The sequence below is a fragment of the Acanthochromis polyacanthus genome, chromosome 6, assembly GCF_021347895.1.
Source record: "Acanthochromis polyacanthus isolate Apoly-LR-REF ecotype Palm Island chromosome 6, KAUST_Apoly_ChrSc, whole genome shotgun sequence".
Taxonomy (NCBI): Eukaryota; Metazoa; Chordata; class Actinopteri; family Pomacentridae; genus Acanthochromis; species Acanthochromis polyacanthus.
In genome coordinates, this window is record NC_067118.1 from 32,632,992 (window position 1) to 32,647,250 (window position 14,259).

At 40.5% G+C, this 14,259-nt stretch overlaps 1 protein-coding gene across 1 annotated transcript; it reads left to right on the plus strand.

Annotated features, from left to right (window-relative positions):
* The first annotated feature begins 237 nt into the window (after positions 1-237).
* On the plus strand, positions 238-12,143 carry LOC110956259 (dystroglycan 1-like). Its single transcript, XM_022201610.2, has 3 exons — positions 238-543; positions 6,363-6,929; positions 8,233-12,143. The coding sequence occupies exons 2-3, from the start codon at positions 6,507-6,509 to the stop codon at positions 10,540-10,542; spliced, it is 2,733 nt and encodes a 910-aa protein (XP_022057302.1). The 5' UTR covers positions 238-543; positions 6,363-6,506; the 3' UTR covers positions 10,543-12,143.
* The last annotated feature ends 2,116 nt before the right edge of the window (positions 12,144-14,259 follow it).

Consider the following 14,259-nt stretch of genomic DNA (forward strand, 5'->3'; position numbering starts at 1 on the left):
AAAAGGTCCTCCAGCCTTTGACTTTCAGGTCATGTTATCCTGCTTGCCTTCCTATCAGTCAGTTCAAGACTAAATAACTGCCTCACTCAAGGTTGGAATATTAAATGTGCTGTGATGCGTGCTCATCATCATTAAGCATGCTGCTGTATAACTCAAAGCAACTATCAGTATGATGCGTCTAAAAACCTAATTTTCGTTTCTGTATTCACCTGCATGTCTCAAAATAAAAGGGAGGCGGAGTCACACTGGTACACACGATCGGCCTCAACCTGTGGACCTGTGTGAGGAGGACAGAGCGAGGCAGCCAGGGAGGGGTAGCCACCAACAGAATTATAACACCGCAGCTGTGAACTATCCGTAGCCTACCCGAACCGGAGACACATCTGTCCCCTTGTCCGTGTTCTCAGGTGTCCTGCTCGCCACACGCCGCGCCGCTGAGGGAGAAGCGCATGTTTAATGGCATTTGGGAAGTCTTCGCGGCGCTCTCCGGCTGCAAGAAGAGACATTACGGCGCGAGTTAGCTAACGTTAGCTCGCTAACAAGGTCAGTTTGAATTTTGGGTTGTGTCGCTCCTTCGGCAAAAGCGCCATTAAAAATGCCACCCCCGTCATGTTTGCTGGCTGGACTCGTTTATAGAGTAAGCACAGACTCCCCGTTCGCTGACAGGACAGGTAAATGAGCTGTATTTGTCACCAGCTCACAGTCTTGGCGCTAGCTTGTTAGTTAGCCCCCCCTCAACGGCTATCACTGCTCCTCATTCGACTTTGGTGTTAAGAAAGTGAGCTGATTCACGTTAAGAAGGCGGCTGCAGTGAAGCAAGTTTCTTGTCGGTAACGGCATCATTAGTGCAGGCTGACTGGAATATGGTTAGCTGTGTTATTTTTGTGGGAGCTGGGCATTTGTGTGCTGGATGCCCCAGCAGCGGCAGCAGCTCGCTGCTCGTTTCAGCCTAGAATAAAACAGGTGCACCTCTGCGTTAGCGATAGATGGATGCGGGATAGTACTCAGCCCAGACAGTTACTGCGTTCACTGTTTTTGCGCAGTTTTAGGTAGTAATATTCCCGTTAAGGTGGCGTTTACCTAGTGTGGGCTGTTAAATGATTTATCAAGGTTGAACGTCGTAGGCGGCGTTGTCATTTACAAAGGCCTCGTCTACTGAGTCCAGCTGAAACGGGCCCGGCAGCTAACGTTTAGTTAGTTGGCTAAAGCTAGCTGTTAGACGGTAACTGGCTACTGGATCTCAAAATCCTGCTAATACTGAAACATTTGATCAAGACGGCGGATTTGGGGTTTATTTAAGCGTACGTCAAAAATCACAGTTGTTGTCATCAACCACAGGATATGTATGGCTGCTGATCTTACTTTGAGAAGGGACAGTTTAGCCTGATTTACTATTAACGCTCTACACATATTGAATATTCCAACACATTTTAACGTTATAGAATCACGGCAGCTTTGCATCAACCTTGATTTATCATGTAACGCGTTAAAACATTTGTCTTGTACCCTTGCAGTCAGAAGCAGTTGTAACTAAATCAGTTCACACGAATGAGGAAAATCCACCAATCACAGTGAAACTGGCTAATTTTCAGATTGAAATATAATTAATCAGCGCTGTGATTGTTTTACACTTGAAACTGTACTCTTGCATCGCTTTTTCGACAGTCCTGAATTCATGAAAAACACAAAATGATGTGTTGACTGCATGCACAGTGTTTTGACAGCATACAGTAGTTTTCCTGTAGCGTTAAACGAGTTGCTCTCAGGTCACCATGCCAGGTTAGACTTTCACTCAGCCAAGGCCGATTTAGTGTTTTCACTCTGCATATTTCATTACTTTGTTGAACAGAGTGGAAGGCAACACAAGGGAAACATCCAACTGCAAAGCAAGCTTGTCTTGTGGATATGTTTGTTATTCAGCTCATGCACTATCTAGAGGCTGCTGGATGTGGTATGTCAATTCAATTGGCCCTGAGTGCCACTGTGCATCGGAGCCCTAATTATTTTTGATGTTTTTCAAGTTTTAACTACTGTTGAACTGCAGACTGCGTGGATACCATGGTTGTAAAACGGTTTCATCCCCCCGGTAGAACAGGCCTCGGTGTGAAATGGGCAGAAATCACCCACACTCAAGCTTGTGTCACCGCACTGTTTACCATACATCAAGAGAAAAGAGGGCTTGTCATAGAAACAGCTAGACTTTGATAAAAGTTCAGTATATATGCAGTTGTAAAATGAATGACTTGTATTCTTATTTCCTCGAGCTATGTCAGAATGCTTTTAGAAAGAAATTATCATGATGATCACTATGCTGCATAATTATCCGTTCTATGCGTAATTTGAAAAGTCACCAAGACGGGTTCTATTTTTCAAGAAATGCGCTTAGTATGCTTGTGCTATAGAACATATAAAGTAATTTATTTTAAGCTTTGACCAAAGATTTTAAGGACGATCCTCTCAAGAACAGACAGCGCGGCTTTATCTGCTCTCTTTTGTTGAAGCCAGGTTTTGATTGTCAGGCATTTCCTCAAATGACACATCCTCATTACTGTAGAGGTTTACTCATCTTAACCACAGACTATTATGCACATGTTTGATCTTGATTTTGTTTTGTTCTCCATTTAAGCAGCATTTTAGAACACTACAAATCAACATATTAAAACACTTCATATTTCTTAATGAGACGTTGTTTGACTTGAATTTTGAATTACACACACTGTGAAATGAGAACGTGATAAAATCTAGGCCACATTGTGGAGAGCTTACTTTGATGCTCAGATGTTATTTTTTTTTCTTGAGTGTGGCAACAGCCTGGGGTGAGGTGTAGTATTCGTTCTGAATTAAATTAAGCTTATGGGTAAAACCTATTTTCATGTTAATTTTTGTGTTTTACATTTAAACACAAACGGATACACGAATCAAGAAACATAGTTTGCAGCTTTGCGCTCGGCTTGCATATTGTATGCTATTGAAGGTGCAGTCATTGAGTATTCTTGCATGAACATGTGTCTTAAAGAGACTGCTTTGTGCTTTGTTTTCTTTTTTGGTCCAGGAGTCAGACAAGGGCTGGGGGAGAGAGATATGGAGTATAAATCCCACAGCACTGACTCAGTAGATAAACATCCCAGATAAGGTGCATGTGTCAACCTTGTTAATGGGTTAGGTGAGATGTGTCTCAGTGCACTCTGTATATTTGTGAGTAGGTGGCAAATGTCAAATTAGACAAACGGATATCCACTGTGTGTAATGTTTCAGAGTGACTTTTTTTTTTCTTGTGTATGTTGTGTCTGAGATGTTCTTTCTCTAACATGTGTCTCCAGTGTTTCAAACTACATGCATGATGACTGAAGGTACAGGAACCGTGTGGATTTGATTATCTTATCGTTCTCCTAGCAGGTTTTGTACTCCTAACATTCGAGTACTGGGCCAGAAATGGCACATAATATTTCTGCAGTGGACATTAATCATTGGAATAGAATACAAAGATTACACAGTATAGTTTGTTTTGTCTTGCACACATTTGCCCACATGTTTTGTTAGTCACTAACAGTACATGTTCCTCTGACACAATAGATTTTTTCACCAAACTGCAGAAACCAACTGTAACTGCCTTTTAGTATGTACGGTTATAGGCAGTGATGAATCATTTTTTTTAAAAGGAAAACAGTGGGTTGGCCTGTCTCGATGGCATTGGCTGAGCTGAACTACTATAGAGATGCTGACGTCTTACAATTATATGATCTGGATAATGTGCCGTTATTGTTTAAGGGATTGAAGAAGAGGGACTGTACTTGAAAGTGACAGAAGTAGACGTTTGTGATAAAACTTCACAGCTTATCAGAAGACTGAATGTCATATGTCAAAGCTGATTCAAACTACACAATTCACAGCAATGCAAAATATAGTTTTTTTTATTGGCTTTTCTAAAGATTGGGTTATTTTTGCTATAAATAATAATAAAGTTACTAAGCATTCAATATGTGTCGGCATAACTTGAAATACAAAGGCAAAGCACGTTTTATTCAAGCCCTGTTGTGTCAATCTCATAAAATTTAAGCTTTCCAGACCAACGTTTTGAGTGACATTCCAAAATATATTGAACTTATTCTTGTCTTTTGCAACGTGATCTGAGCACAAATGCTTCATTATTACAAATGGAGGTTATGGAAACCCCAGAAGAAGGTGCAGGTTAAGGGATGTTCTGACAAATCTTCTTAAACTTTAACACCAATTTGAACTACTGCACAGAGGTCTGCACATAATATGCAGGATCTACAGTTTTACTTCATAGATAATTTTATCACTTCAGACTGCAACAATGTTTTCTATTGAAAATCTTTCAACAGTGGAAACCCAGTCCAGTTTAATAAGCTGTGTTAGCATACGCAAATTACAGAGAAGCCTTTCTAATAGGCTCTGGGGGTAAAAAAAACAAACCGCTTGATGCTGTAAGAACTAAAAGTGAATAAAGATGTTGCTGTGTCTTTGTTTTTTAGATACTGATGCAATTTCACATTAGATCAAAGATAAACCAGATATTTCAATGTCAGATGTAAGAGCAGTGGTGTTAGCGTTAGTACTTGGATTGGAATTGTCATTTCTCTTAATGTTATTCAGGTTCCAACAAAATCTATGTAATTGATTGTCTGAGTGATGTTGAAGGAGCAAGAGAGAAAGCGAGTAAGTGAGTGCAAACCAAACTAATCTGTAGCTTTGATTTATTAGCTATAGCATTTGGATGCATACAGTTTACTGGTAGATCATACAGATTCATGCAAGGCTGATTTCAGTAATGACTTTCCTTGATTACATTCATTAATGTAATGGCGTATTCCAGAATTAAACTGAGCCTCTCTTTCCACCTGTGTAAGGTAAATACATGTGTATTTTGTGGATGATTTGTGTTGTTCCAGTATTATAAGACTTAATTGAAATGGCATAAATCATTCTCGGTGGTACTGTTTCTGCGTAATTGACGGATTTTAATGGCGTAGAATAATGCAAAAATTTAGCTGGTTTAATTTTATGTATTTTGGGATGTAAAGCAGGCAGTGTTTTTGAGTACATCGGTTGACGTCACAGTTTTGTGCCAGTCAGGCATTAGGATTCCAGGCAAATGGCTGACCCTCCTCTGCCCGTTTGAGAGCTACAGGATTGGGGTTGGCCAGGTCAGCACAATGGAGACTCTAATACCAACCCCCAGGGCACCTAATTAAAACTTACAACCAAGACAAACAACCTTTGACTCTGATTTATCTCCTGAGAATTGCTATTACTCAAAATGCCATGACAGAGAAGCGAAGATCAGTTGGTTATCAGTGTGGCTTTTTGCCCAAAAAAAACATGGATATTACTTTGAAAGTAAAAGTGCCTTCAGAATCCTTCATGAAAATGTATTTTATACTATTTACACAAATAACCCCATTATTTGATTACATTTCAATTTAATAGGAGCATATAACATACTATAGTTTACATTGATTTTGTCCTTGCCGTATAATGCCGCAGCTCCCAGTTGTAGTAGAAAGACAAATACTGTCTGAAATCCTTTTGGCATCCACTACTCCTTGTACGCTGTATGACCATCAATGGTTTCCTGTTGTGAGCTATAAATTTAGAAGTCAGTAAATGCATCAAAAAGATGATTTATATCAGTTATAAATCATTTATAGTTTTTGTCATTACTGACAGGTTTAGTGCTGCTTTAGAACCGTTTTATTATATATGAAATCATATGAATTACATTGTGAGAATGTTAGAAAACGTGGATTGATTAGTTGATGTACACTGAATTATTTAATGTGCATTAATCATACTGCTCCACCATGTATTTTATGAGTCATTCTAGTTTTAGGTTGCATGCTAAGGACGTCACACAGGGAATCATTTAGACTTTTTTTTTCTGTGGATCAGAGAGCATCGGTTTTGCAAAAATAATGGAAATTTGAAAATGACACGTTAAAGACTATACTAGTAGCACTATAGTATGTAGTGCATAGATATATTCACTCAGAATGAACATTCCAACAGAATGGTAGATAACATTGACAATGTTGCACTGTATAGTTGATGTAGGAATGATTTTTTTTTTTTTGTTGTTCACAGGATGGTGTGTTGCCGCAACATTGTGCCCTCTAGCGACATAAACTACTTTCAAACTGTGACATAATTTGCATAATGCAGTTCTCTGTTTTAGCATGTAATATTTTAACTGTGTTGGTAGAATTTATAGCCTGTGTGTTGAAATCACAGAAAATGACTGGGTATCTGCAGCAATACTGCTTGAATGTTTGCACTGAAGTTTTGATATGTGTTTGCCACTGTGTCACACTCATGTTTGCTCTTTTTGGTTTCTCATTTAGCGGGCTGACATGGCTGTCTAACAGACTGCCAGAGATCTCTTCATGGATCACAGAGGACAACACACAGAAATCGCTGCATTTGTGAGCATAGCCAATCACTAGAGAATCTGACCCACAAGCATATTATCAGACTGACTTCAGTGCATGTGGCCTCTTCAGTTGTTCATAGACATCTGTTGGGCAGCCCAAAGGCCTTTTGCTATGCACTATAAACGGAGAGACATGAGCTGTGGGGATGCTGCGATGAGCAGGCTTCTTTCGTGCAGGACTATCCCTCTGGTAATGGGGCTTCTGGCGACCCTGGCCCAAGGCACTGTGCCAGAACAGCAAGGGACAGTGGTGGAGATGATATCTGTGGAACTAGAGGCTTCCATGCAGTCGTCTGTTCTCTCAGAGCTCCAGGCTGCAGCATCTTCAGTTGGTGAAGGGCCGCCTACAGCTGTCCCAGATTTCTCGGCAAAGAATGGGGGCGTACACACCGGCATCCCTGACTCCTCAGCAATCGTGGGCCAGGTGTTTCAGTTGAAAGTTCCACCAGGACCCACCCATGCAGGCTGCAGTGTCCATGTAAGTACAGGGAAGCTTTCACATGATGAAAACCATTCAATATTTAAATAAATTAGTGCTGATTTTATGTGCTGTCTTATCTACATTTCTCATGTCGTAAAATGAGTGTCTTTGCTATTTTGCTGATGGAAAATTACTCAGAAGGTGTGGATTTTGTTATATTTATCATGTAAGCATTTACCAATTTTTCTTTTTACTAGGGAGGTATCTTTTCTTGTTGACACACCCGCGCCTCAGATATTATTTGAGTTCTAGCTTAGCAGTTTTCATTAGACTGTTATTAGAAGGAAAAAAATCCTTCTTAATTTGGATTTGTGGACTAAAAATCTAAAAGCTGAGCTTAATGGACCACATTTTTTGAATGTTTAAAATGTCTATTGCATCATAGTGTATTTTGATCTTTCTCTATAATAAAGGTGTAGGTGAATTTAACTGTTGTGAAATTTGAAGAATGAGTGTCACTGAAGGCATGTGCAGGACATTGTCCAAATACAAAAGCTTTAATAGAGGTTTTAGTGTTCTCAAGCCTAAATAGCCACATTTTTCTGTCACTGTAGAAATACATAATATATAATATTTATGACCTCAGTTTTGATCCCTGTATCACTGCTGATTGAAGCCGACTGTGTTGCAATTTGTACCAGTCAGACTTATGAATGAGATGAGATTATTATTGGCTCAATTGGTGATGCAGAATGATATCCTGTCATACAGTAATAACTCAAAATGATGAGTGATGACTCACACAGTTGTTATTATGAATAGAAGCACACTCTGCTTCCTGTTCATGTTTGGCAAGATTTGATAAACTGAATGGAATAGAGGGAGTAAGGGTTGGGGGGGGCGGGGTGGTGGTGGTGGTGGTGGTGGTGGTGGTGGAAGCATTTCTGCTTTTACTCAAGACAGTTCAGTTTTGCATTAGTTTTTATTCATTATCTTGGTCCCGTTTCACTGGCAGCTTGTTCCATATGAAACGATTAAATACAGGCTTATATGTATAATAAATGATTCACAATTTTTTTTCAAAGTAGATCGATTGTCTCCTTGTTACTACATCAAGGCATTTGTGTTTTTCTGTTATATAGAATAAATTTTAAGCTGCTTCTCTGACTAGGTAATTAATTTAAATCACTGAGGTCCCAGTAGCTTTTCATAGCCATTTGTGCCATTTGTAACTACTTTCGATATGGATCGATCACTTAATGAGAGCTGGTAATGACTTTTGGATTTTTATACTTGACTTTTATCTCATAATTATCCCTGTAGTATAAAACAGTAATGGTTTCTCTTTTCCCTCCTGTAGCTCACTGAGATGGGAAAGGAGACTTTACCCTCCTGGCTATACTGGGACAAAGAAAGCTGCGTTTTAAAAGGTTTGGCTCTGGAGCAAGATAAAGGTGTGTATCATATCCTGGTGTCAGGCAAGGAGATAACTGAGAAGACCAGCAGCCAAGTGTTCCCCAGTACAGTCTTCTCTATTGAAGTATACCCAGAAGAGCGGGCAGATACTGAGCCAGCCCTGCTCACTCTCCAGTCTGATGTCAGTGGCCTGCAGCCTTTCACCTGTGGTTCTGAGGAACCTGTCACCGTCCTCACTGTCATCTTGGATGCTGACCTGACAAAGATGGTTGCTGAACAAAGAGTGAATTTACTGACCATTATGGGAAAATTCTCGCATGTGCCTGTGGAGCACATGAGGGTGGTTCCTGTTGTCAACAATCGCTTATTTGACATGTCTGCTTTCATGGCTGGACCAGGAAATGCTAAGAAGGTCGTGGAGAATGGGGCCCTGCTGTCATGGAAAGTTGGATGTGCCCTTGACCAGGGCAGTATCCCTGACATTAGCAGTGTTCAATCCTCAGCAAAAGATGGGACCATGTCAGCCAGACTTGGATACCCAGTTGTTGGCTGGCACATTGTCAACAAAAAACCCCATGGAGTGAAACGTGTCAGGCGGCAGTTGTACAATACTCCTACTCCAGTGCCCTCCCTGCTTCCTCCCACCATCCACCAAGAGCCCTATTCACGTGTGATTCCCACGCCAACTTCACCCTCTATTGCTCCAGCAACAGACAACTCTGCTCCCCCAGTCCGAGGCCCTTTGCCTCTTCCAGTGAAACCTACGATGAAAGTCAGAGATCCGATAGCCCACACACCTGTCTATGGACCTCCTCAGCCCACCAAAGTTCTAGGAACTACAAGCACCATCCCTATTCAGCCTACAATGACTCGGCCTACGTTTGTTGAGGCCACTGCTTTACCGACGCCTCCAAGCACCACCAAAAAACCTAAACCTTCTGCCACAAAGAAACCCAGGAAACCCAAAACCTCTACTCCATCTCCCCGGGAACCGAAGTCCACCACTGCTAAACCACCCAGGCGCACAACTCCTCTTTCTTTGGCTCCAGACTTAAATCAGAACCCAGAGATCCGCAACCCCATTGATCAGGTGACTGCATGGGTTGGCACATACTTCGAGGTTAAGATTGCATCTGATGCATTCTATGACCGAGAGGACGGTACGACTGACAAGCTGCGTTTGACTTTAAAGAGAACCCCCAAAGAACCAGTGAGCGAAACGTCGTGGATCCAGTTCAACAGCACTATTCAGCTCCTGTATGGCCTTCCAGAGGAACAGCATGAGGGGAATCATGAGTACTTCATGTTGGCTACTGATAAGGGTGGGAAGAGCATCATGGATGCTTTCGAGGTTCGAGTCAACCGTTGGTCTTCTAATGACAAGCCATCAGCTGTGTTTGCTGCTCGTTTTCATGGTGACCCCAAAACTTTAAGCAATGATGTCCATAAGAAGATTCTTTTGACTAAAAAATTGGCTTATGCCCTTGGTGATCGGAACAGCAGCTCAGTGACCCTTAGAAACATCACTAAGGGCTCCATTGTTGTGGAATGGACCAATAACAGTCTCCAACAGAACCCTTGTCCAAAGGACCAGATCACAATTCTCAGCAACAGGATCTCTGATCCCCAAGGTACACCAAAACTGGCTTTCATCAAAGCCATGGAGCCTGAATTCAAACCCTTCAACATCTCCGTTCGTGGTACCAATAAATGCCAGAGCTACACTTTTATCCCACCAGGAGAGGTGCCTATGCCTGTTCTTCCAACAGCTACACCATCACCTGGAACAGGTCGAAGGAGCAGCGATGATGTTTACCTGCACACTGTCATTCCTGCTGTAGTGGTAGCAGCACTGCTGCTCATAGCTGGGATCATTGCTATGGTCTGCTACCGCAAGAAACGCAAAGGGAAGATGACAATAGAGGAGCAGGCCACTTTCATCAAAAAGGGAGTACCCATAATTTTTGCAGATGAGTTGGATGATTCCAAGTCACCCCCATCCTCCAGCATCCCTCTTATCCTTCAGGAGGAAAAGCCCCCACTTCCTCCTCCAGAGTATCCCAACATGGCTGGTCCCCACAGTACCCTGCTTAACCAGGATCTGCTGGAGGAGTATTCAGTTTATCAAGATGATGATCCTAATGCTCCACCTTACCAGCCTCCACCACCATTTACTGTTCCCATTGAGGGCAAAGGCTCTCGCCCCAAGAACATGACCGCATACAGGTCACCACCTCCCTATGTGCCTCCCTAACGTACACTGGAGCTTTCAGTTTGGAAAGCAGGTGCAATGTAGGGATGCTTGTTGAAAACTACTACAGGAGTAATTTTACATGTGTTCAATGAAATGGCTTTGACTTTGTAGAGGAGCAGGCAACCACACCCATATATTTGACCATCATGGATAAGACACTGTATTGTACAATTCTACTGCTGACACAGGGCAAATGGATGGAGAACAGTTTGTAATTCCAGCACTTTTTTTTGTTTTTGTCCTTCAGATCTGCTTTTGACTTCTTGCATATTCTTTTTTTTGTCTGTTTTTGCCAAGAGGAGTCAATTTTATCTTCAATGATGTACTATTTCTATTGTATAGAAAATAATAAAGAAGCAGGAAAGACTGAAGCCCACAGGGCCTTTGAGCAGATGTCACCATGACAACAGACTTGAGGCGCTCCCTCACAATGTTAATCTTTATGAGTTCTATATCACTCTTATCTGTCCTTCGGCTAGGTTTACTAAGATTTTGCACCTGTTATTTCTAGAGGGGAATGAAATACAAACACTAAACAGAAAGCATGAAACATTTTATTTACATAAAAATCAGTTTGTTTCTTCGACATTGACCTTTCTCTGTTCTCGTCTATGCTTTGCTCCCTCTCGACAATAACATGCAAACCTTGCACTTATGCAAACTCTTGTTAAACCTTGCACTATGTGTCTTGCGCAGAATTGAAAGCATTAAGCGGTAGTCCAATAAAGAGGGGAAAACAATTATTTTGTATCCTTGATCTCATCACGACAGAGATTCCTCTGGTACTTGATCACATTACACTGATCACGCCTGTTGTAGATGTAGCCTAATTAAGTTACAAAACAAGTGGTGATGATGATGTTTTTTTTAAATTATTATTTTGTTAATGTGTGCCACTGAACCTGCCTGTGAGATGACTGGTTTTGCTGTTGCCAAGGTGATGTCTGTGGTCACAAGGCAGACCTTGTGGGGTTGCTGCAGCGATAACGAAGGGGCCATCGGAATGCTGTGGTTCACAGCAGGGTGAGAATTGGCAACTGAGCCAATGAGGTGGATCCACTGTCTTATATTCAGTTGGTTTTATTGGTGTGAGGGGTGGGTGGGCTTAGAGTACTGCATTATCACTGCTCTGCCTCTAGGTGTTGCACTGTTATGTTAAGTGCACTGCCTGTTGTCAGGTCAGATGAGGCATGGGGGCAAGGGGATGTACATAATTGTGTGCCTGTGAAATTAAACAACTCCATAATGTTAGTGTTTTATCAGTAAACCTAGTTGGGGAAAGGGAGGGCCAGAGTGGGAAATGATTTTATTTTTTAATTGTATGTCTAGATTTATGATCACAATCATAAAAAAAAATACGACTTTATAGTTTGTGAGGGTATAAAGAACGTTTACTTACCCATCACAAAAAAGCATTATCTCAATATGATGGGGAACAAAGAAACCACAACAATATGTGAATTATGTACATTTCATATCTGATATCACCATGAGAAAAATGGTTAAAAATCTAATGTTTTTACTGAGTTTTTGATACAGTCTTAAACTTGTTTTATGAAAATATATTAATAAAATGTAATACTATTTGTAAAGCCTCAAAATGGTGTATAGTCTTTTTTTTTTTTTTTTTGAAAATGGAAGTGGATAAAACATGTTTTAGTGGGGAGGTGTTTGTGTATAGGTTAAAGGGCTAGTAAACAAAAGTTGCCTGAGAAATTGACATGCAAAATACAGTATATTCAGTGTGTTAATACAGTATACTATATTTACATGTTTGAAAGCAGTGACGGCATTGTTATAAGTCAGAATGAAATGTACAAACTTTGAAATGAAATAATTAAGTTTGAAATATCTCAGTCCTCCGAAGGCTTTCCAAATTTATTTTGCCGTCAAAAGTAAGAATTACAGTAGAATGCAATGTAGTGGAGACTTGCAGTGCATTGTCACATTCTTGACAGAGTTTACACAAGCAGGCTACATTTTGCCCTAATGGTTGGCTGGGTTTGGCCATAACATGAGCTATGTTCTCTTTGTTGTAATAAAGCAAACACACAGCAGGCAGCCCCTGTGAGACGCTGTGATATTTTAAGAGAAGTGCTCCCTTTCTTCGGCATTTAGGTGGGCAGTTTTTCTTTTTCTTTTTTTTTTTCTTTTTTGGCTCTGTGCTCCTACATCTCTTTGAGAAATATCAATAACAATGACTAATATCTGCTCTCAGATTCTTTTAGTATAGAGCTTCTGTTTTGATGGCTTATTCAGGAAAGGTCAACAACAGTTTCATTAGTTGGTGAAATGTTGCAGACCCATACTGGTCTGACAAGGGTATATTTTCAAATTACAAAAGATATTTTGATTTGTTCTTGCGTAGTCGTAAAACAGAAAGAACTCTTGTAACTGCTGTGAAGTCTTTTGGATATGCTCTTCATTTTGTAGCTTCAAAGGGCAGTCAAAACAAAACATGTGCTATTGTTATTTAATAAGTCCATTCAAAAGCACAGTTACTCTGTAGGCTCATCTGCCAGACTACAGCTTAATGCCAAGAGAGAGGTCTTTCTTATTTTTAGCACTGACATATACCCGTACCATCATATACAGTAGTCATGTGTCTGCAGTAGCTGTACGTTTTTGTAAAATACTTGTAAATCTGAAGAACCGCTTTTTATGTTTCTTTATTGTCGGTGCTGTAATTATGTTATCTACCCTGCTCTCATTTGCTCAGTGTTTGTGATTATAAAACATAATTGATTATTATGAGGTGGGTTATATTGCAAATTGAAGGTAATAATCATTTATCAGGTAGCCAACAACCATCTCACTGTGGGCGACTGATTCATTTACGGGAGGTATTAGTGAGGCTGCTCTTAAAATCCGTTTTCCACAAACACTGACTGTGTGATTAAATACAGCATATATTGTTTGTATATATACAAACTGAAGTGCTGGCATTTCGCCTCTTGTATAAATATAAGACATGACTTTGGATTTTAATTGGCACGGAGCACAAACAACACAGACAATGACAGATAATGGCATCTGGCAGGAACGAAGCATAACGGGAAGTACTTTAACAGCATTATTTGAGGAGAAGGAATCTAATTTACATATATTAAATTTGCTCTTATCTGATTGTAATACCAAAATTAATTTTAACACAGAAGATAGTACTCTGTGGAGAACTTTCTGCTGTTTGTAACGATGTTATCTCCCAGGCAGTTGTCATTCACAAAGGCTGCAGATCCTTCTGAGTCCTGTCAAAGCTGTTAAATTCTTAGTGACTTGTCTGTTCAACGATGTCAGAGAGCCTCTTGTTAGGACATGACTGAGCTGCTGACCATGGGCTGATGGGAATCAAGTCTTTTATTGCTGTAATTTAGGCAACTGACAGCAGGTCTGTGGAATTAAGGTCATTGAGAAGCCACAATAACAAACACTGGTGTTCCCAAATCCAGTTGTGGTGTGCTGCCTTCTTGCCGTGACCTCCTGTTATTTTGTAAAATTACACTAAATGATTAAATAAAGCTGTGGTCTTAAGTTCAGTGGGACGTAAAACAAAATGACAGCGTTTTCTGAAAAGTTCACAGCCTACTTTAGCACAACTATTGTGTGCTGGGAGCTTGTTTCTATTAATATATGTGAAGGATCCTTTAGCTGCTACAAGAGCAGTTGAGTAGTTTGAATCTACTAATGGAGATGACTTGATCGATAGTAGCAGCCAGT